At 42.0% G+C, this 22,039-nt stretch overlaps 1 protein-coding gene across 2 annotated transcripts in view; it reads left to right on the forward strand.

Annotated features, from left to right (window-relative positions):
• Nucleotides 1-22,039, forward strand: part of TMOD2 (tropomodulin 2 (neuronal)) — a 45,288-nt gene that overhangs the window by 750 nt on the left and 22,499 nt on the right. Inside the window, exons 2-6 of one of the 2 annotated variants that reach the window (XM_011928624.1) lie at nt 1,073-1,229; nt 6,706-6,828; nt 9,921-10,007; nt 12,847-12,977; nt 14,567-14,674. In XM_011928624.1, coding sequence (XP_011784014.1) covers nt 1,073-1,229; nt 6,706-6,828; nt 9,921-10,007; nt 12,847-12,977; nt 14,567-14,674 — 606 coding nt within the window. The remainder of the gene's footprint in view (nt 1-1,072; nt 1,230-6,705; nt 6,829-9,920; nt 10,008-12,846; nt 12,978-14,566; nt 14,675-22,039) is intronic. The other variant, XM_011928626.1, reaches the window with a different exon arrangement.

Below are 22,039 nucleotides of genomic sequence, written 5' to 3' on the forward strand. Positions count from 1 at the left end.
CACTGCAAACTCTGCCTCCCGGGTTCAAGCAATTCTCCTGCCTCAGCCTCCCAAGTAGCTGGGATTACAGGTACATGTCATCATGCCTGGCTAATTTTTGTATTTTTAGTAGAAATAGGGTTTCGCCATGTTGACCATGTTGGTCTCAAATTCCTGACCTGAGGTAATCCGCCCACCTCAGCCTCCCAAAGTGCTTGATTACAGGCATAAGCCACCACAGCCGACCCCAAATGCAGATTTTTAAAAAATATCTAATTTCTTTCAAATGCACAAATAATGTGAACTCTTTGATGAACTTATAACAATGAATAGACTGACTATAATCATGATATCAAGTTCATTTCAATGGAGTTTCCAATGTTTTTATGAATTCTTGAAAAGCTAAGTCTCTTGTTGTATTGTTTGTTTAGCAAGCACTTTCTTCATACCTGCTGGTATGATCTTAAACTTAGAATTGGAGGCATCCAAAATAGTGATTTTACTATAAATAAAAATGTAACTAAAACAAAATTATGTATATAGTATTCCGATACATCAGATACTTTGGATATGGTGTTTACTTTTAAAAATACAGGTATTCTGTTGTTTTTTTTCTTTGACTTAAGGAAGGAATCGCAAAGTTTTATCAAGCAGACATTAATATCATCGTAATAGTTACTTATCAGCTTGGCTGCTTCTGCAGGAGAGGGGTTCCCCATGTCGGCTCCTTGTTAGAGTCTCATGTTTCTGCCTGGGAGCTCCTTGGGTGAAGCCCTAGCCAAACCTAAGCGTGATCTACAAGGAAAGAGGTCTTTTGCCTCCGTGTTCTAGGAGGCAGCTTCAGAAGACTCAGAGACTGCTCTAGCCATCTCTGCGCTGCTTGAGCTCATTGGGAGCCCCCTGTCAGCCCAGAACATTAGAACAAGTAAGGCCTCAGAGACGTCCCAGAGCCCCCAGCCCTCAGCTCACACGCACATTCTGCGTAGGTATCCTTCCTGCTTCCCCAGCACATAGTGAGTGGGGGTGGAAGAGGAAGTAGCAAAGTACAGGCCGGCAGACATCTTCCTTCCTGCTCACACCTCTGTCTTGTCAGAGTGCCATGCTACCGGCTGGATTTCGACAGAAAGACCAGACACAGAAGGCAGCCACCGGCCCCTTTGACCGTGAGCACCTCCTCATGTACCTGGAGAAGGAGGCTTTGGAACAGAAAGACAGAGAGGACTTTGTGCCCTTCACTGGAGAAAAGAAAGGTAAGGACCACAGGCAGAGCATCTTGGAACGGAGGTACTCTTTTGTTTTTTTTTTTTGGAACGGAGGCTCTCTTAATTAAGAGTACCTCTTTTATTGTTATGGAGGGTCAAGCAAAGGAACTGTCCCAGAAATGAGAAATAAGCCATGAACTCGATTCAGTATTTATTTTATTGTCGTGGAGGGTCAAGCAAAGGAACTGTCCCAGAAATGAGAAATAAGCCATGAACTCGATTCAGTATTTATTTTATTGTCGTGGAGGGTCAAGCAAGGGAACTGTCCTGGAAATGGGAAATAAGCCCATGAACTGGATTCAGTATTAAAAAGAATCATGGCTGCGAGACACATGTCATTCTACAATGGGCCAAACCCATAGGAAATATAACACCAAGGGTGAACCCTAATGGAAACTGTGGACGTTGGGTGATAATGATGTCTCCGTGAAAGTTCATCAGTTGTAATATATGTATCGCTATGGTATAGGATGCCATTAGTCAGGGGAGGATGAGTTGGGGAGAATACACTGAAGGGAAAAAGAAACATGATCAAATATATAGGCTAACTGCTTAGGGTGTGATGGTTCTCAAATTAGTTTATTGAAAAAATCTCAAACCCCAAAGAAAGTTTTGGAAATGTGAGGTGGTGTCATGCCTGAGAGTTTCCTAGGCACTGGTGTGTTTCTCTTAGCCTGGTGCTTTACCAACTTTGGAAGTCCCTCAAGGCCTTTCTGCTCCATGTCCAGGATGGCTGTAGCACTGCACCTCTAACCTTAGAGGCTACCATTAAAGTTCAGTGCAGTCATTCATGCATCCATCATCTACTGAATGCCTCCTCTGTGCAGAGCCTTGTGGCCAGATGCTAGAACCACAGGCAAATAAGACCCTGCCCTGCCCTCAAGGAGCTTGTAGTCTAGTGAGAGAAACAGGATGACAGAGCTAGGAAGGTTGTGAGGAGCAAGGAGATGTTTTTCCATTGCCAGGACTGAGCTCTGAGCCAAGAATAGGGAACGCTTCTCTTTAGCTCCCGACCCTGTGCTCCCTTGGGAGGAAGAGTGACTATCAGTAGCCTGTCCAGCTTCCTCAGCTATAGATGCTGACTTGACCCCAAAGATTCTAATGGAATTGTTGATAACCTCACAGCAATTACAATCTTTTTATAATACAAATCAGATCATGTTGGCTGGGCACAATGGCTCACACCTGTAATTGCTGCACTTTGGGAGGCTGAGGCAGGAGGATCACTCGAGCCCAGGAGTTCAAGACCAGCCTGGGCAACATGGCAAAACCCCGTCTCTACAAAAGATACAAAAATTAGCCAAGCATGATGGCGCACCCATGTTCCCAGCTACTTAGCCGCTGATAATGGGAGGATCCCTTGAACCCAGGAGGTCAAAGCTGCAGTGAGCCGTGATCATGTCACTACACTACAGCTTGGGCAACAGAGTGGAACCCTGTCTTAAAATAAATAAACAAATAAACAAAATCTTGGCATTTCCCTTCTTAATGTCTCAAATCCTTACTGTGGTCTTTAAAGTAGATACAGCCTCCATCCAGCTCTCTACCTGCATCTGGCCTTCCCTTGCTAATCCTCAGGCCCCACTGTCTTCATTCACTTCCCTGAACCTGCTGAGTTCTTTTCCTTCCTCAGGCTGGTCTTCTCATGGACTCTTCCTTCTGACTCATGTCCCCATTTTTCACATCCTAAGGGTCTTAGCTTAAATTTCAGGGCCCCAGGCTTTCTCTGACCTCTCTTCTTTCTACTATGACTGGTGCTTATTGCTTTCACAACACTGTGACAATGTTTATCACTTTATTTACTTTGGTTTTTGCATGTTTTCATGTGATAGGGTCTTTTTTTTATCCTGGCACAGAAACTGGCATGGGAGGCACTTGATAAACATGGGTTCAAGTGAATGGCATCTCAGAAATCTGTACTGCAGCAGTAGGAGCAGGAGCATCCAGCTCCTAGTTGGCATGAGGCAGAGTGCTACTGCCTTGTCTCACATAATGTCCAGGCTGCCCTCTGTATTGCACACATTCAGTGGGTCACGCACCATTGAGAATGTCGTTAAGAAAGTAGAATTGCCAGGCGTGGTGGGTGGCTCACGCCTGTAATCCCAGCTCTTTGGGAGGCCAAGGTGGGCGGATCATGAGGTCAGGAGATCAAGACCATCCTGGCTAACACGGTGAAACCCCGTCTCTACTAAAAATACAAAAAATTAGCCGGGCGTGGTGGTGCGTGCCTGTAGTCCCAGCTACTCGGAGGCTAAGGCAGGAGAATGGCGTGAACCCAGGAGGTGGAGCTTGCAGTGAGCCGAGATGATGCCACTGCACTCCAGCCTGGGCGACAAAGCGAGACTCCGTCTCAAAAAAAATAAATAAATAAAAATAAAAATAAAAATAAAACAAAAAAAAGAAAGTAAAATTGGGCCACATGTGGTGGCTCACAGCTGTAATCCCAGCACTTTGGGAGGCTGAGGCAGAAGGATCCCATGAACCCAGGAGTTCAAGATTGCCATGAGCTATGATCCTGCCCCTGCACTCCAGCCTGGGTGATAAAGTGAGATCCTGCCTCCAAAAAAATAATAAATAAAGTAATTGTGAACAGTTACAAACCAGGCAAATAATCACGTATTACTGTGAAAATATGGAGCTGTTTCTATAGCTGCATAGTTGCTATTAGTCTAATTTAATTGTGAAAAAAATTATGTCAAATCTTCAATAAAGTCCCAATTAACATCAAGTAGTGACAGCATAATAAGGGAAAAGCTGTTATCTTTTGTTCTTAGTGTAGAGGTCTTAGGAGTGGCTATGGTAAATTATCTCATGATCAAGATTGATCTCCAGATGGTTGGTGGGAGAGTTAGGAACGTAGGAGCTGTCTGAGTAATAGAGATATAAAAAGGGTATACAGTTGCATAGTGTGGCTTAGGAGAAGGTTGAGAAGTAGCACAATTGAATAAAATGAGCAGGGAGCAAGTTTTATAATCAGAGCAGCAGAGCAGAGTGAAGAGTATGCAGGACCCCCAGAAGGACCAGTGAGACCATCCAGGAGCAGCGGGAAGCTGCTATGAGGTCCTCAAGAGAGGCTGCACAACCGCAGTGCTGAATACTGTGTGCTGGCACACCTCAGGTTCCTGGGCTAGATTTTACTCTGGTGCAGAGTTTTGCTTAGAACTTGTTATTTGGTTGGACCTCCAGGAATGGCTTTGTATCAGCAGTTCTCCTGAATACCAATAGCTGTGTACCTTGTGTTTAGTACCAGGAAAGAGGAACTTAGAAAATCCTATATTAGGTTGGGCACAGTGGCTCATGCCTGTAATCCCAGCACTTTGGGAGGCCAAGGCAGGAGGATTGCTCAAGCCCAGAAGGTCAAGGTTACAGTAAGTTATGATTGCACCACTGCACTCCAGCCCGGGTGAGGGAGTGAGACCCTGTCTTTAAAAACAAAAAAATAAAGAAAGAAATCTTATTTTAACTCTAGACCTAAGATCATCTTGGCCAGAAAGAAAATGTTTCAGGCCATAGATACTAGGAATATTAAGTCTGAGATGAACCCCAGTATTTGAGATGTTACTGATTAGTTGATTTCTTTTTCCATTTTCTATCTTCTGGCCATCCTCCTACTTTTTTCCCAGTGTATTTTCCTTCCTTCTGAGAAATGTGGCGGCTAAAGTGATCCCAAGGCAGGAAGTAGGATGCATGTCAGTGATAACGACCTTGTTGCCAGGATGCCCCAGACTGACCACAAGCAGTGCCTTTCTTTCCTGTCTTTGGAGTGCCCAGCTCTGACACGCTCCTGTTTACTCATCCAGCCATTTGACAATATGGTAAAACAGGAAATACACAGCCCTTGTAATCAGGGAAGTCTCCTGGAGAGTTCTCATGCAGGAAGGTTATTGACTTTGGGTTGGACCTTTTCCTTTCCCATGGGAGTGGGATAAGCCAGCCTAGCTAAGGAGACCTGGAGAGAACTTGGGTCCCAGTGGTCTGAAACTGGAGCCAGATGAGCCTTTAGGGAACTCTAAAAATCAAAATGGAAGAGAACAATTTCAAAGATTATGCCCAAAAAGTAAGACCAGCTTCAAAAAAGAGAGAAACCAAGAGTCAAAAGCTGGAAAGAATTAGAAAGGAATATGAATGCTCTGGGGTGTCTTGATCATGGCTGTAGAATGTCCTGGGTGCACGTGTGGGAAGTGGATTTGTTGGCATGGATGGAAGTTAGGAGCAGGAACTGTGCCATCCTCCTGGGTACAGCAGTGTTATTTCATCAGTCCAGAAGTTTGAGCTGGGAGTTAGGGAATCGATATCAGCATTTTCAGAAATGAGTGGGGGACAAAATAAATGGAATCTAACTGACAGAATGAAGTGGGAGATGGCAGCAGAGGATGCATCTGTGGGAAGCACAGAATGCCTTGTTGCTCACAGACCCCCACTATATAAAGTATAGTGACCCTGATTTTTCCTTACAATCATGCCTGCTTTGGTGACTCTAGAGTGGTGGCTATGTCCCCAGGTCACTACACTAGCCCACCTGACCCCAGATGTGGCATGCTAGTTGTCTGCATTCCCAATTTAGAGGAAGTACCCCAGGGGCTCGCCAGTTTGTTACTCAGGAACCCCGGTGCTGTTTATATGAACCTGCTTTTAACATTTGCAGGGTCCAAGACAAGAATATAAATAGAAGCCCACATACCACATTTTCCAAATATTTAAAGGCTAACAAACCATTAAAATATGCTGTATCCTCCTTTAGATATACCTAGAAGGCCAGTATTCTTAGACTTCCAAGAGTTCCGTGCAGGGATATTGATCTGTGCCACACTGCCAGGGCCTCAAACACACATGCTGGACACCCAAGCCCACATATCCAAGCTTCATCCAGGCTCCCCCACAAATAGCCTCCCCTTGACCTGGGGGTACACACCCAGCAGCGTGACCTGCCTTCAGGAGGATAGACATGGGAAGGGGCTTATGGAGGCCCTAGAGGCAGGCACGGGGCTCTTTGGGCAAGACATTCCAGGGTCCTAGGTTCCTGAAGTGTGGTCTAGAAAGTGGCCTATATGCTAGATGGGAACATCCCTTTCGCCTCATGGTTTCTCCCGAGAGGTGCAGCCACAGGAAGACTAGTATGGGGTCCTCTAAAGTGCACGACTCAGGGCAGAACCTCTCCTGCCCAGACCCAAGGGCAGTACCGCCAATAGGAAAGGGGTAGAAGCCACCATTGCCCTCTGTGTTTAAGGACTATAGTCTCAGATCTCTGTGTGGCAGAATGCAGGATTCCTCCTGCAGTGTTCCTTCCCTCTGACAGTGACTTATCGATGTTGGCACCATCCTGGCCATCCAGGAATCTCAGTTGGATGTGAACTGGCTTAATCATATGGGTCTCAATGGCCAGAACTGCATTCTCTGCTCAGTCTACTTACCCTACCAATAAGGCAGTAGTACTCAATATTTTTGTTTTTCTTCTGATTTAAAGGGAGAGTCTTTATCCCTAAAGAAAAGCCTATAGAAACTCGTAAAGAAGAAAAAGTGACCCTTGACCCAGAACTGGAAGAAGCTTTGGCCAGTGCCTCTGACACCGAACTCTATGATCTTGCAGGTTAGTCCTGAACTCTGGGAACTTTCCTGTCTAGCTCCATGACCTCCCAGCATGCACTGGCACCCATGCCAGCAGCCTTTGAGCTTCTCTGTAGGTAGGAGAATAGCAGGTTGACACCAGCCATTATGGAGCTGTCAGTCTTAATGCAGGTGACTTAACCTCTCTAAGCAAATGTTATTTTGCTCTATTTCAGCTGCAAATAACACCCATCCCGCAAAACTCAAGAGTTACTGTGAGAAATTAAAGCAAACAAATATGAAGGAGTGTTGAGAACTTAAAGAATAAAACAACAGTTCTTTTGCTTTCTAAGGAGCTTTCACATTTGGCATTTTATCATCACAACATTTCTATGAAGTTCTGGTTCTTCCCACGGTCACTGTTCCCTTTTGATTCAGAAAATGCTAAGAGGTCTGTTAGCCTTCTAGTCTTAACAATAGCAACATAATAATGATTATAATTATTATTATTTAAAATGCAGATAGAAAAAAGTCAAAGAGTACAAAAGAATGTATAATGAAAAGTAAGTCTCTCGACCTTAATTGCCTAGGCCCACTCTCGAGTCTTGTATACCCTTCAAGAAAGATTTTCTGCATGTACCGGTATATTTATACATTAGATCTTCCTTCTACATACACAGGGTTATTAGATCCCTACAGGATAGAGGTGCTTTAAAAACAAGTCCACAGCTTTAGCAAGAATTTTTATTCCATTGGAAGACTATATGTAATAATCACCTCTTTCCTCCCAGGAGAACCAGCCTTATTCTAATATGTACCAGCCATCTCAATTCCATTCTCATTCCTTCTGTGATGATGTCAGGAAGTTCCCATGTTTGTGAACTTAATATTGGCCACTGCAGGAGTTGAGGCACTTGCTTCACCTGGTGAAGAAGGTGTTTTGCACCCACTGATCTTAGCCCTGGGGTTGCTGTGGAGGGATCCTGTTATGGTTATTGGTCCTCCCAGGGGTTGCTTCATGGTCTCCACCAGAATTGCCCAGAGGGAGAATGCCAGGCTGAAGTTGAATTCCCAGGAAACGCCTTGAGAAAGGAAAAAGAGAAAAACACCAATTATTTGGAAGATACTAGATCCTGAAATTCATACAGTAAAACTGGAGAGAGAATCCAAATAGAAAACTATCCTTGTTCATCCTTACTCAGCTTCCCTCCCTCATCCTGTGTTCCCTAGGAATTCAGAAGGAAGCTTGGCTGGGGGTGTTGGCAGCATCTTCTTTAGGGTGGACCCTTCTGGAAGACTGAAGGCAGCCCCATGGGCAGATGGGCTGGCAGCCATTGAGTTTTAGATAAGAAAGAGTGTTGGTGTATTGCCCATGTTATTGTGGCAGATAGAGAGCAGAGAGAAAGTTCTTCAAGAGAGTGGCAGTTGACCTGCAAGACAGTGCCTCTTAGACTGGCTGGGTGTCAGTGTGGTCACCATCCAGAGTCTAGTTCCCAGCCCTAAACTGTGGGAGCTCTGGACTGGAAATCTGATCTTATCAGTATACATGGAAGTAGTCAGATTGGAGCAAAGTGGTGGGAAATGATCCATTAGCCCAATTCACAGATAACAGATAAAAACGAAAACCTGGCAATGGGAGCCAAATTGTAATTAGAAGTTACTTGGTGAGCATGGAGCCAGAGCAAGAAGATGTGTTCGTTGTGTGGCCTCAGTGTTTATCAAATGGGACACCTTCTTCTTCTCCTGTCCCCTTCACAGAGACACAGTGACAAAGTCTTTTTTTTTTTTTTTTTTTTTTTTTGAGACGGAGTCTCACTCTCACCCAGGCTGGAGTGCAGTGGCGCAATCTCTGCTCACTGCAACCTCCGCCTCCTGAGTTCAAGCGATTCTCCTGCCTCAGCCTCCCAAGTAGCTGGGATTACAGGAGCCCACCTCCATGCTCAGCTAATTTTTGTATTTTTTGTAGAGACAAGGCTTCGCCATGTTGGCCAGGATGGTCTCGATCTCTTGACCTCGTGATCCGCCCACCTCGGCCTCCCAAGTGCTGAGATAATAGGCATGAGCCATCACACCCAGCCCACAGTGACAAATTCTTATTTATTTAACAAGAATTTGTAAAGCACTTAGAACAGTGCCTGACACATAGAAGGTCATTTAATCTTGGTAATAAAGTATAATTATTATCCCTGTTTTACAGATGAGGAAATGGAGACTCAGACATTTAACAACTTCCCAAGTCACACAGTTTAACATGTGTCAGAGTCAGGATTCTTGACCGCTCCCAAGTCCCCCTCTTCACCGGGTCCTTGCTAGCTCTGACCATTTGCCCTTCCTTGTGCTGTGCCAGCTGCCTCCCTCCTTCAATATGTAGCTTACAGTACAGCTGATGAGCATCTCAGAGGCACTCCTCTGCCACCTGTCAACAGATTATTATCCCTTCTGGGATCCTTCTCCAGGTGGCCAATGTCATCTAGAATTTCATTAGCAAAGGGAAATCTGCATAGAAGCTGCAGGTTCAGTCCAGCCCCGCGTTCGTTCTTCCCCAATGTTGTTTCCTGCATCCTGTGCTGCCTCCTGGTGCAAATTCTGTGTAATACAGGAAGCTGAAAATCTCAGTACGCTTAACTGACCTTTTATTGCTGATGTTGCTTTTTTTTCCCCACGCTGGAATGCTCTAGAGACAATTATATTTGGTACTGAGAGATGAGGAGGCTGACATTGAAAGAGGCCTCTGGAAAAATATATGCAGTCATCTATATAATGTTAGATCTTGAAAATCATTAGTCTCAGTCCTACCTTCTCATTTTACAGATGAGAAAACTGAAACGTTGAGTCTATTTAACTAGGAGGTCTAGGCAGATTTTCAGTAAATTGTGGCCACTGTTCCTCAGACCCTAAATGGTTCTACATGTGGAGATGTAGAAAGACATGAAGATTACTGGTGGTCTTGAAAGGAGGGTTTTCAAGTAAGTGTGTTTAACACTATACATGTACCACACACTGTGCAAGGAAAGAGGACTCAGGGACTTACATTTATGATGTAAAGAATTGTTCTTCAAGGGGCATATTAACAATGTGGACATCCTCATGTGCTTCTCCAAACATAATGCTCATTTGTTGACTGTCTGTTTTTAGCTGTCCTTGGAGTACACAATTTGCTCAACAATCCAAAGTTCGATGAAGAAACAACCAACAATAAAGGTGGCAAAGGGCCTGTCAGAAGTAAGTTGATGTGGAATCTGTAGTTTTGTAAAGCTTTGGAGCCTCCAGGGTTGCTGGCAGGAGAGAGGCCTGTTGACTCTTGCAGGCTTTGCACTCTCTCCTTTGGCTAGGATACAGAGCAGCTGACAATGAAAGCGCCATCTGGCGGTGAAAGTAGCACAAATCAGTGTGTGTTGCCCAGAACACTTTCTTGGTAGGTCTGTTTAGTCAGAAGATGAAATTGTTGATATATGGATCTGCATTAAATGATATAATCCATATTCATGAAAAAAAATGCTGATATGAGATTGCTTAGTCATCACAAAATGCAGAGTTTCATGTTCCTAAGGATGTTTTAATCAATTATGGCAGCTTAAATAAGTTCCCTTCTCTATTTGAGTGTCTTTTTGTCTCAGTAATAGAGCTTATCGTTAGAATTTGAATGCCCACTTCCCTCAGTTGGCATGAAAGACATGCTGGCATGGACTTACGTGCACAGGACATTCCACACCACCATCTTCTATGTCAACATTTCCTGTAGCAGTAAACAATTAATCAGACTTTTTTATTCATTCATTCGTCAGTCATCCACTAAATACCTACTATGTGTCAGGAATGTTCTAGGATTAGGTACAAAGATGAAAGTGGTCCTTGCCCAAAGAAATTTATCTGTCTGGGGTAAGGAAGGACCAATATTCAGGTCATTTCAGTACAGTGTGATCCATATGCTTTGAAAACTCATAGAAAATTACAGCTTTTTTTTTTTTTTTGAGATGGAGTCTTGCTTTGTCACCCAGGCTGGAGTGCAGTGGCGCGATCTGGGCTCACTGCAACCTCGACCTTCTGGGTTCAAGCAATTCTCCTGCCTCAGCCTCATGAGTAGCTGGGACTACAGGCGTGTGCCACCACACCCAGTTCATTTTTAGGATTACAACTTTTCTTAGGTTAATTTTATTTTATTCACTTAACAGAGACTTGGGAGATGCTTTCTAATCTCAGTAGTGTATATATGAAATATTATTTATAGTGGTAATTTAGACACACAATGAGCAATATTCCTTTTATTTTTTGAGATAGAGGCTTGCCCTGTTGCCCAGGCTGGAGTACAATGGTGCAGTCATAGCTCTTTGCAGCTTCCAGCTGCTGGACTCAAACGATCCTCCCGGTCAGCCTCCTGAGTAGCTGGGACTACAGGTGCATGCCACCACACTCAGTTAATTATTTTTATTTTTATTTTGTAGAGACAGGATCTTGCTATGTTGCCTAGGCTAGCCTTTCTTGTTTCTTATACTTATGGATAAAAAATGCTCATCCTTTTTAGCTTCAGCATCAAAGGGTAACATTCTGACAATGTTTGCTGTTAACAATCTGATGCATAACCTTCTGGACATTTATACATACACATACACACAAATATTAACTTGTCTTCAAATTGTGGTCTCTTATCAGTACCTATAGGTTTCCTTCATTCTTTTAATGAGTAGATAACTTTTTTAATGGATAGATAATGAAGATCCTTTTTTTTTTTTTTTTTTTTTGAGGCAGGGTCTCATTCTGTTGTCCAGGCTGGAGTCCGGCGTCACTACCATGGCTGACTGCAGCCTCAGACTCCTGGGATCAAGGGATTCTCCCACCTTAGTCCCCTGAGCAGCTAGGACTACAGGCAAAATTACACCTGGCTAATTTTAAAAATTTATTGTAGAGACTGGGTCTCACTATGTTGCCCAGCCTGGTCTCAAACTTCTGGCCTCAAGCAACTCTCCTGCTTCAGCCTCCCAAAGTGCTGAGATTATAGGTGTGAGCCACCATGCCTGGCTCGTGAACAGATTCTTTTAATGAGTAGACAATGAGTTGTTATGTGATGATGCTATACTTTATTTACCCATTTTCATATCGATGGACATTTTATCATGTTTTGCTGTCACAAGTAATATATCAGGGAACAGGGAATATCCGTGAATATATATCTTTATGTATCTGTGCTATTTTTGTAGATAAGACTTCTATAGAATTGCTGGGTCATAGAACATGCACATCTTAAATTGTGATAGATAATGCCAAATTACTCTCCCAAAACATTTGCATCAGATCACATTCTCACTTACAGAGAAGTAGGAAGATGCTTTTTCCTCCACATTGTTGCCAACTCCAAATGTTATCTTGTTTCACACTTGTTTGTTAATGAAATGGTATCTCCTTTCTTTATTTTGGAGCTTAGTTACTTTTTTATATTTTTGATTGAGTGACAGATTCTTCTGATCGTATTACTGGTTCATTTTTAATTGGGTCGCTTTATTGATTTGTAAGAGCTCTGTGTATGTTGGGATGTTAATCCTTTGTATCTCTGTTAACTTCCATTCTTCTGTTTTATCCCTTTCTCTTCCCATACCTTCCTTAAAACTAAAGCTCCAGAATAGAACTCAGAGGAGGGTAGGGTATGATCAAGAGGCCAGAGGGGTATTAGAGTTTGGGAAGTGAAGACTTATTGTGGTGTCTGATTTGTATCTCAGATCCTGAAGTCTAGTTAGTATAGTCTGACAGATGTCCATATGGGGCAGCAATAACTGTCCATGGATATTTTGAACATTGGAGTTTGCTGCAGGGCCTCCTGAACTTTTGGCTCCATGCAGTGTTAGCCCCAGGGAATTCTCATTGCAGTTGAGAAACACCAGCCTTCCAAACTGTGACTCAGAGCTACACCACTCCCATGCTTGCTCAGCTGAGGATAAACCTACTGTCATTGCTATTAAAGTCTTATTGGAATCAGAGCATATGAAAGAAATGTCATTTTTTGGGAAGTTGCCACTGATTTTGATAGGAGAGACTTTGCATTTTTTTAAAATGAAAACTTGTGTTTTAGATGTTGTCAAAGGTGAAAAGGTAAAGCCAGTATTTGAGGAACCACCCAATCCCACAAACGTGGAAATAAGCCTGCAGCAGATGAAAGCCAATGATCCTAGCTTGCAAGAAGTCAACCTCAACAACATTAAGGTATTTCATTGTGATTATCATCAGTCACTTAATTTATCATGAGGTCAGAAAACTTACCAGAGATGACCAATTGCTTGTTTACGCACCTGTTTGCAGTTCTTTGTAGTCACTGAGTTGGAGTCAAGGTATCCTATTCAAAAGAAGTGGGTTTTGGAAAACAGTGATTTCTACAATTATTTGAAAAGAATCACCATACCTGAGTTAAGTGTAGTACATTAGTTATATCTATTGCTGAGTAACGAATTACTCCAAAACTCAGAGGCTTCAAACAACAGACATTTATTATTTCACACAATTTTTCAGTGTCAGGAGTCTGGTAGTGGCTAGCTGGATAGTGTGACTCAGGGTCTCAAATGAGGTGACAGTGAAGTTGTCATCCAAGGCTGCAGTACCAGGCTTGCCTGGGGCAGGAGGATCCAGTTCCAAGATGGCAGATTCATGTGGCTGTTGAGAAGAGGCCTCCATTTCTCACCATGTGGCTCCCCAGAGCGAGTGATCCAAGACAGAAAGATGAGAAAGCAGGAAGCCACAATACCTGTTTTGACCTGGTTTCTGAAGTTACTGAAGATGTTGTTACTTCCACTTTATTCAATTTGATAAGTCATGCCACTCTCAAAGGGGAAGAGCAGAAGAGAGAGAGAGAAAGAAAGAGAGAGAGAGAGAGAGAGCGTGTGTGTATGTGTGTAAATATTACCTGAAAACCTGAAGTCTCTTTTGTTTATTCTTTTTGGGCCAGTTCTTAGCATTTAATAATAACCAACTTTTATTGAGTGTGTACTATGTGCCATGTCCTTTACTAAATACTTGGAATTTATTATCTCATTTAATTATTAGTGGGACTTAAAGAGTTGTTAAGGTCATAGAGCTAGCCTATAGTGCAGCCAGGACTCTTCTCCACTTCTAACTGCACCCCATATTGTATCCTTCCCCAGTGGTCATTACTGTGGTAAATGATCTAGAAAAAGGACTAAAAGATGAATAAGATTTTTTCAGCCTTTACTCTGAAAAATATTATACTAGGAGAAAAACACTAAACAGATAATTATAACATGATGTGGTGAGCCCCCAAATGTCATTGAGTTGCAAGAAAGAAAAATTTTAATGCTACCTAGGAGATCCAGTAAACAAAGGAGATGATATTATATCTGAGTCTCGAAAGATGAGTAGGAATTAATCAGAGAAAATGACAAAAGGAATTTCCAGGCTAAGGGGAAAGCATATATAAAGGTCTGAAAAAGAGAAAGACTGTGGTATATTAAAATAATGGCAAGTATATCAGTCTGGCTAGAATATAGAGTGAAAAATAAAAAGAGGGAGGTGTAGTATGTGCATACTTTCTTGGTAAGGGAAAACAGAAAGACGACACTCAAGAGGTACCATAGTGGTAGACTAGATTCCCCTGTTGGACACTAAGTGGTGCTGTTGGCTCAGGATAGCTTGGTTGCTGAAGGCTAGGTAACAACCCTCATTTAGAAGGGATATCATGTATTTATCTACACACATATGGTATTTAAAGGTTGTGGGTTCTTACCTTGGCAAAAGTGTGCCATAGAATGGGTCATCAACTAGCCATGTCTTCTCTGTCTTAGAACATTCCAATTCCAACCCTGAGGGAATTTGCAAAGGCTCTGGAGACCAACACTCACGTGAAGAAGTTCAGCCTGGCCGCAACTCGCAGCAATGACCCTGTGGCCATTGTGAGTAGAATTCTTAGAAATATAACATGAAGTTATTTAATCCACTGGAGGCTCTATTTAATTTGTTTCATTAGCTAACAATTTTTTAGATCTGGTAAACTTACATTCTACACAGTTAATGAGCAAAATTATAGTTACAATGCAATAGTAAAACTTCGGAACCAAACTGTCAGATGCTTTAAGTTATCTGGAATTTTGTCAGCATTACAATTTACAGAGAAAGAAACAAGATAAGTTTGGCATTTAACTAACTGAACATTTAGGGTTTGTTCTGTGCTTAGGATACATTTTCTAAAACTTTTGCATCTGCAGTCATTGCATATTATGACCTTAAAATCCTTCAGGAACTAGGCACCTATAGAAATATTGAAGTAGCTGGGCACAATGGCTCACGCCTGTAATCCCAGCACTTTGGGAGGCCGAGGTGGGCGGATCATGAGGTCAGGAATTTGAGACCAGCCTGGCCAATATGGTGAAACCCCATCTCTACTAAAAATACAAGAACTAGTGGGCATGGTGGCACGCGCCTGTAGCCCCAGCTACTCAGGGGACTGAGGCAGAAGAATCACTTGAACCCAGGAGGCAGAGTTTGCAATGAGCTAAAATCATGCCACTGCACTCTAGCCTAGGCAACAGAGGGAGACTCCGTCTCAAAAAAAAAAGAAATATTAAAGTATATTTTAATCTTTGAAATAGATTAATGTGTGTCTAAAATATTTTAGACAACCAAATCGTGAAGCATTTTGTGTTTGACACCTTGTTAACCAGAATATGAAAAAAATAGCCAGCCGGATGTGGTAACGCACAACTCTGGTCCCAGCTACTTAAGAGGCTAAGGTGAGAACAATTGGCTTGAGCCCAGGAGTTCTAGGCTGCAGTGAGCTATGATCGCACCTCTGCACTCCAGTCTGGGCAATAGAACGAGACGATAGATAGATAGATAGATAGATAGATAGATAGATAGATAGATAGATAGATAGATAGATAAAAGAAAAATAGCCAACTAAAAGTTCTGTTCTTCCTATGGATTTTAGATAATTTAGCCAAATAAAGAAGTCCCTTGACCCAGGTAAATACTTACACCATCACTATCATGATTTTTATTCTTCCTATCAATAGCCAATTAATAACTCCTATTAATAGCTAATTTATTGAGGAATTAGTAAATACCAGCACCGATCTTTGTGCTTTCCACACAACATCTCATCCATTTGTCACTGTAATGCTATGAGGTATATACTCTTATTAGTTCCAATTTTAACAAATGAGAAAACAGCCTCAGAGAGGTTAGGTAAGTTATCCAAGGTAATAAAACCAGTAAATGGCAGAGCCAAATTCACTACCAAGTCTTTCTGGTTCTACAACCAGGAAGCTTAACCATCAAGCTATGCTAGATTTACACACAATGACTGGCTTTCATATATTTGCTAAAATATGTCACTTATCAAAAGCCTGGGCATCAACCTATTGTTCTGTGGCATTTAATGCTCAGCCCTTGAATCAAGTTAGAAAAACTAAAGTTGGGCTGGGCGTGGTGGCTCACACCTGTAATCCCAGCATTTTGGGAGGTCGAGGTGGGCAGATCATGAGGTCAGGAGATCGAGACCATCCTGGCTAACATGGTGAAACCCCATCTCTACTAAAAAATACAAAAAATTAGCCGGGCGTGGTGGCGGGCGCCTGTAGTCCCAGCTACTTGGGAGGCTGAGGCAGGAGAATGGCGTGAACCCAGTAGGCGGAACTTGTAGTGAGCCGAGATCACACCACTGCACTCCAGCCTGGGCGACAGAGCGAAACTCCATCTCAAACAAACAAACAAAAAAAGAAACGAAAAACGAAAGTTGTCTTGACTTGATCTTTTGATTTAAAGTAATGTGCCTTTTGGAAGATCTAAAATAGCATTTAAAACATGACATGAAAGTAATGACTACCTATCATGGTCCTGGCACAGAATAGCTGTTTGAAGGTACTTGTTAGATAAATGAATGATCATAACCTCCAACCTCTAGCAATAGAGAATATTTCTATGGTGATCACAGCAAACTTGAAATAAGCACTCATGTAAAAGAGGAACCAGGCTACAAAAATCAATGTTTTTACCAGCAGTTATTACATATCTAAATCTGCAGATTGAAAGCAGTTTTGAATTTGAAACCTGTCATTAAAATAGAAAGATAGCAGAACTAGATAATTGGTAAGGTGAAATGAGCAGTTTAAGGATTCTTATCTCTGTATGGTTTTGTGCTATTTCTGCCTTTTAGTAGATGTTTTTCAGTAAAGCAAAAATATTCACAATATACTTTGTATGTAAATGAATAAAGGGATAAAGAAATGATTTGTCACTTCTGTTTCATGTATTATTTTGAGTAAAATTGCAGGGGTGGGGTTAGTTCACAATCAACTGTCAACACTACTGGTAAATAATCTAATAATCTAACTCCTATTCTAGACCAAATAGATAACTTACTAAGTGGATTAAATAAATTCCAAATATAATAATCACTTTGATGCTGTTTTTAATGCAACAACTATGTGTTGAATGCCTATCATATGAAAAGCACTACACTAGGAGCTGGATTCTTTTGGTAACACTTTTCAGGCAAATTTGACCTTTTATAACTTGCTTTTTAAAGAATACTTTATTTGGTAACAAATGTTGTCAAAGGTATGGAGAAAGGGGAACATACTGGTGGTGGGAATGTAGAGTAGTACAGCCATTATGGGAAACAGTATGGTGGTTCCTCAAAAACTGAAATTAGAACTACATATGATCCAACAATCCCACTGCTGGGTATATATCCAAGAGAAAGGAAATCAATATATTGAAGAGATATCTGCCCTCCCATGTTTACTGCAGCACTGTTGACAACAGTCAAGATATGGAATCAACCTAAAAGTTCATCAACAGACAAATGGATGGAGAAAATGTGGTATATATCCACACTGAAATATTATTCAAACATAAAAAAAGATGAAATCCTGTCATTTGCAGCACCATGGATGGGACTGGAGGTCATTGTGTTAACTGAAACAAGCCAAGCACAAAAAAAATATATATAGCATGTTCTCACATGTGGGAGCTTAAAAAAAGTGGTTCTCATGGAGGTAAAGAGTAGAATGGTGGTTACCAAAGCCTGGGAAGGGAGTGGGGACAAAGAGAAGTTGGTTAAGAGGTACAAAAATACAGTTAGTTAGAAGGAAGAAGTTGTTGTATTTAATAATTTATTATAAATTTCAAAATAGCTAGAAGAGAAGAATTGTAATGTTGCCAACACAAAAATAAGCCTTTGAGGTGATGGCTGTCCCAATTACTCTAATTTGATCACTGCATACACATTGTATAAAGGTATCAAAATATCACATTTACCCCCAAAAATATGTACAACTATTATTTATCAGTAAAACATTTTTAATTTATTTGGTATAGTCATAGTACAATCTATAAAAAGTAGAGGGACCACAGGAAGATATACATATACATATATATATATTAATTTATGTGGATAGAGGTTTCAAAACATGATTTTGCTACTGTTTTCTGAAGAGCATCACTCCTAATAGAAATTTTTCACTTGTCCTCCATTCCAGCTCTAAGATGTGTCACACCACCCTCCTCCCCTCCTGACTCCCCCAATCCCCCCTCCTGAAGGATAAGCAGAGAAGAGAGGCAGAACCAAGGGAACAAAGTGATGATTTTAGGAAAGGTTTTCTTGGTTGTCACTGTGCCTGGGTGACTGTTTTATTGGGAGCCCTGGCAGAAAGTCTTCATTTTTAGCATTCAAACCTGAGGTAAAAAGGCGTTTCTGGTGGATGACATTTGTGGACCTCAAACCTTATTCTGCTTTCATATTATAAATTATTATTCTGATATATTGTTAGAATCAGTGAAGCCCTGTGTGACTGGCATCCATTTAGACATGTGCCCATTTAAGGCTGTTTTGCATTCAATCAGAAAACATATTTTGGGGTTTGTGGTGAACACAGCCATTTTACAGATGAGGCAACTGAGACTCAAAGAAGTTGAATGCTGAACTAAGATTACACCACATGTGGCCAAGCCAGGATGCAAATGTAAGTCACCTGTGATTGAGTTTAGTTTACTGTGCCCCAAGCACTTCCATATAACCACATCTATAGTAACTGAGCATTCAAATGGAATTTGTCCCCACTGAATGCCAATGGGGAGAAGGCTCAAATGTATTTAAAAAGCTACTGTTATTTACAGTGAGCCATATAAAAATCAAGAGTTTAGGACAGCACTGTTTATTAGAAATAAAACTTGAGAGGTTACTTCCAAGATGGCCGAATAGGAACAGCTCTGGTCTACAGCTCCCAGTGAGATCGACGCAGAAGACGGGTGATTTCTGCATTTCCAACTGAGGTACCTGGTTCATCTCAATGGGACTGGTTGGACAGTGGGTGCAGCCCACGGAGGGTGAGCTGAAGCAGGGTGGGGCATCGCCTCACCCAGGAAGCACAAGGGGTTGGAGGATTTCCCTTTCCTAGCCAAGAGAAGCCATGAGTGACTGTATCTGGAGGAGCAGTACACTCCTGCCCAAATACTGTGCTTTTCCCACAGTCTTCACAACCAGCAGACCAGGAGATTCTCTCCCATGCCTGGCTCGGCAGGTCCCATGCCCATGGAGCCTTGCTCACTGCTAGCACAGCAGTCTGAGATCCACCTGAGATGCTGGAGCTTGGCAGGGGCAGGGGTGTCTGCCATTGCTGAGGCTTGAGTAGGCGGTTCTATGCTCACAGTATAAACAAAGCGGCAGGGAAGCTTGAACTGGGCGGAGCCCACCACAGCTCAGGAAGGCCTACTGCCTCTCTAGATTCCACCTCTGGGGACAGGGCATATCTGAACAAAAGGCAGCAGACAGCTTCTCCAGACTTAAATGTCCTTGCCTGACAGCTCTGAAGAGAGCAGTGCTTCTCCCAGCATGGCATTCGCGCTCCGATAATGGACAGATTGCCTCCTCAAGTGGGTCCCTGACCCCTGTGTAGCCTGACTGGGAGACACCTCCCAGTAGGGGCTGACAGACACCTCATACAGGCAGGTGTCCCTCTGGGATGAAGCTTCCAGAGGAGGGATCAGACAGCAATATTTGCTGTTCTGAAGCCTCTGCTGGTGATACCCAGGAAAACAGGGTCTGGAGTGGACCTCCAGCAAACTCCAGCAGACCTGCAGCTGAGGGGCCTGTCTGTTAGAAGGAAAACTAACAAACAGAAAGGAATAGCATAAACATCAACAATAAGGACATCCACACCAAAACCCCATTTGTAGGTCACCAACATCAAAGACTAAAGGTAGATAAAACCACAAAGATGGGGAGAAACCAGAGCAGAAAGGCAGAAAATTCCCAAAACCGGAACGCCTCTTCTCCAAAGGAACACAGCTCCTCACTAGCAAGGGAACAAAACTGGACAGAGAATGAGTTTGACGAGTAGACAGAAGTAGGCTTCAGAAGGTTGGTAATAACAAACTTCTCTGAGCTAAAGGAGCATGTTCTAACCCATTGCAAGGAAGGTAAAAACATTGAAAAAAGGTTAGATGAATGGCTAAATAGAATAACCAGTGTAGAGAAGAGCTTAAGTGACCTGATGGAGCTGAAAACCACAGTACGATAATTTCATAACTGAAAACGACAGTACGAGAACTTCATAAAGCATACACAAGCTTCAATAGCCGATTTAATCAAGTGGAAGAAAGGATATCAGTGATTGAAGATCAAATTAATGAAGTAAAGTAAGAAGACAAGATTAGAGAAAGAAAAGTGAAAAAAAAAAAAAAAAACACGAACAAAGCCTCCAAGAAATGTGAGACTATGTGAAAAGACCAAATTTACGTTTGATTGGTGTACCTGAAAGTGACGGGGAGAATGGAACCAAGTTAGAAAACACTCTTCAGGATATTATCCAAAAGAACTTCCCTAACCTAGCAAGGCAGGCCAAAATTCAAATTCAGGAAATACGGAGAACACCACAAAGATACTCCTCGAGAAGAGCAACCCCAAGACACATAATTGTCAGATTCACCAAGGTTGAAATGAAGGAAAAATGTTAAGGGCAGCCAGAGAGAAAGGTCAGGTTACCCACAAAGGGAAGCCCATCAGACTAACAGCAGATCTCTCGGCAGAAACCCTACAAGCCAGAAGAGAGTAGGGGCCAATATTCAACATTCTTAAAGAAAAGAATTTTCAACCCAGAATTTTTTATCCAACCAAACTAAGCTTCATAAGTGAAGGAGAAATAAAATCCTTTACAGACAAGCAAATGCTGAGAGATTCTGTCACCACCAGGCCTGCCTTACAAGAGCTCCTGAAGGAAGCACTAAACATGGATAGGACCAACCAGTACCAGCCACTGCCAAAACATGCCAAATTGTAAAGACCATCAATGCTATGAAGAAACTACATCAATTAATGGGTGAGGTAACCATCTAGCATCATAATGACAGGATCAAATTCACATGTAACAATATTAACCTTAAATGTAAATGGGCTAAGTGCCCCAATTAAAAGACACAGACTGGCAAATTGGATAAAGAGTCAAGACTCATCAGTGTGCTGTATCCAGGAGACCGATCTCATGTACAAAGACACACATAAGCTCAAAATAAAGGGATGGAGGAAGATCTACCAAGCAAATGGAAAGTAAAAAAAGCAGAGGTTGCAATCCTGGTCTCTGATAAAACAGACTTTAAATCAACAAAGATAAAAAGAGACAAAGACGGGCATTACATAATGGTAAAAGGATCAATTAAACAAGAAGAGCTAACTATCCTAAATATCTACACACCCAATACAGGAGCACCCAGATTCATAAAACAAGTTCTTACAGACCTACAAAGAGACTTAGACTCCCACACAATAATAATGGGAGACTTTAACACCCCACTGTCAGTATTAGACAGATCAACGAGACAGAAAATAACAAGGATATCCAGGACTTGAACTCAGCTCTGGACCAAGTGGACCTAATAGACATCTACAGAACTCTCCACCCCAAATCAACAGAATATACATTCTTCTCAGCACCACATCACATTTATTCTAAAATTGACAACATAATTGGAAGTAAAACACTTCTCAGCAAATGTAATAGAATGGAAATCACAACAAACTGTCTCTCAGCCCACAATGCAACCAGATTAGAGCTCAGGATTAAGAACTCACTCAAAACCACACAACTATGTGGAAACTGAACAACATGCCCCTGAATGACTACCAGGTAAATAATGAAATGAAGGTAGAAATAAAGATGTTCTTTGAAACCAATGAGAACAAAGACACAATGTACCAGAATCTCTGGGACACATTTAAAGCAGTGTGTAGAGGGAAATTTATAGCACTAAATGCCCACAAG

This window comes from Colobus angolensis, unplaced genomic scaffold, assembly GCF_000951035.1.
Source record: "Colobus angolensis palliatus isolate OR3802 unplaced genomic scaffold, Cang.pa_1.0 Scaffold78, whole genome shotgun sequence".
NCBI classification, from domain to species: Eukaryota; Metazoa; Chordata; class Mammalia; order Primates; family Cercopithecidae; genus Colobus; species Colobus angolensis.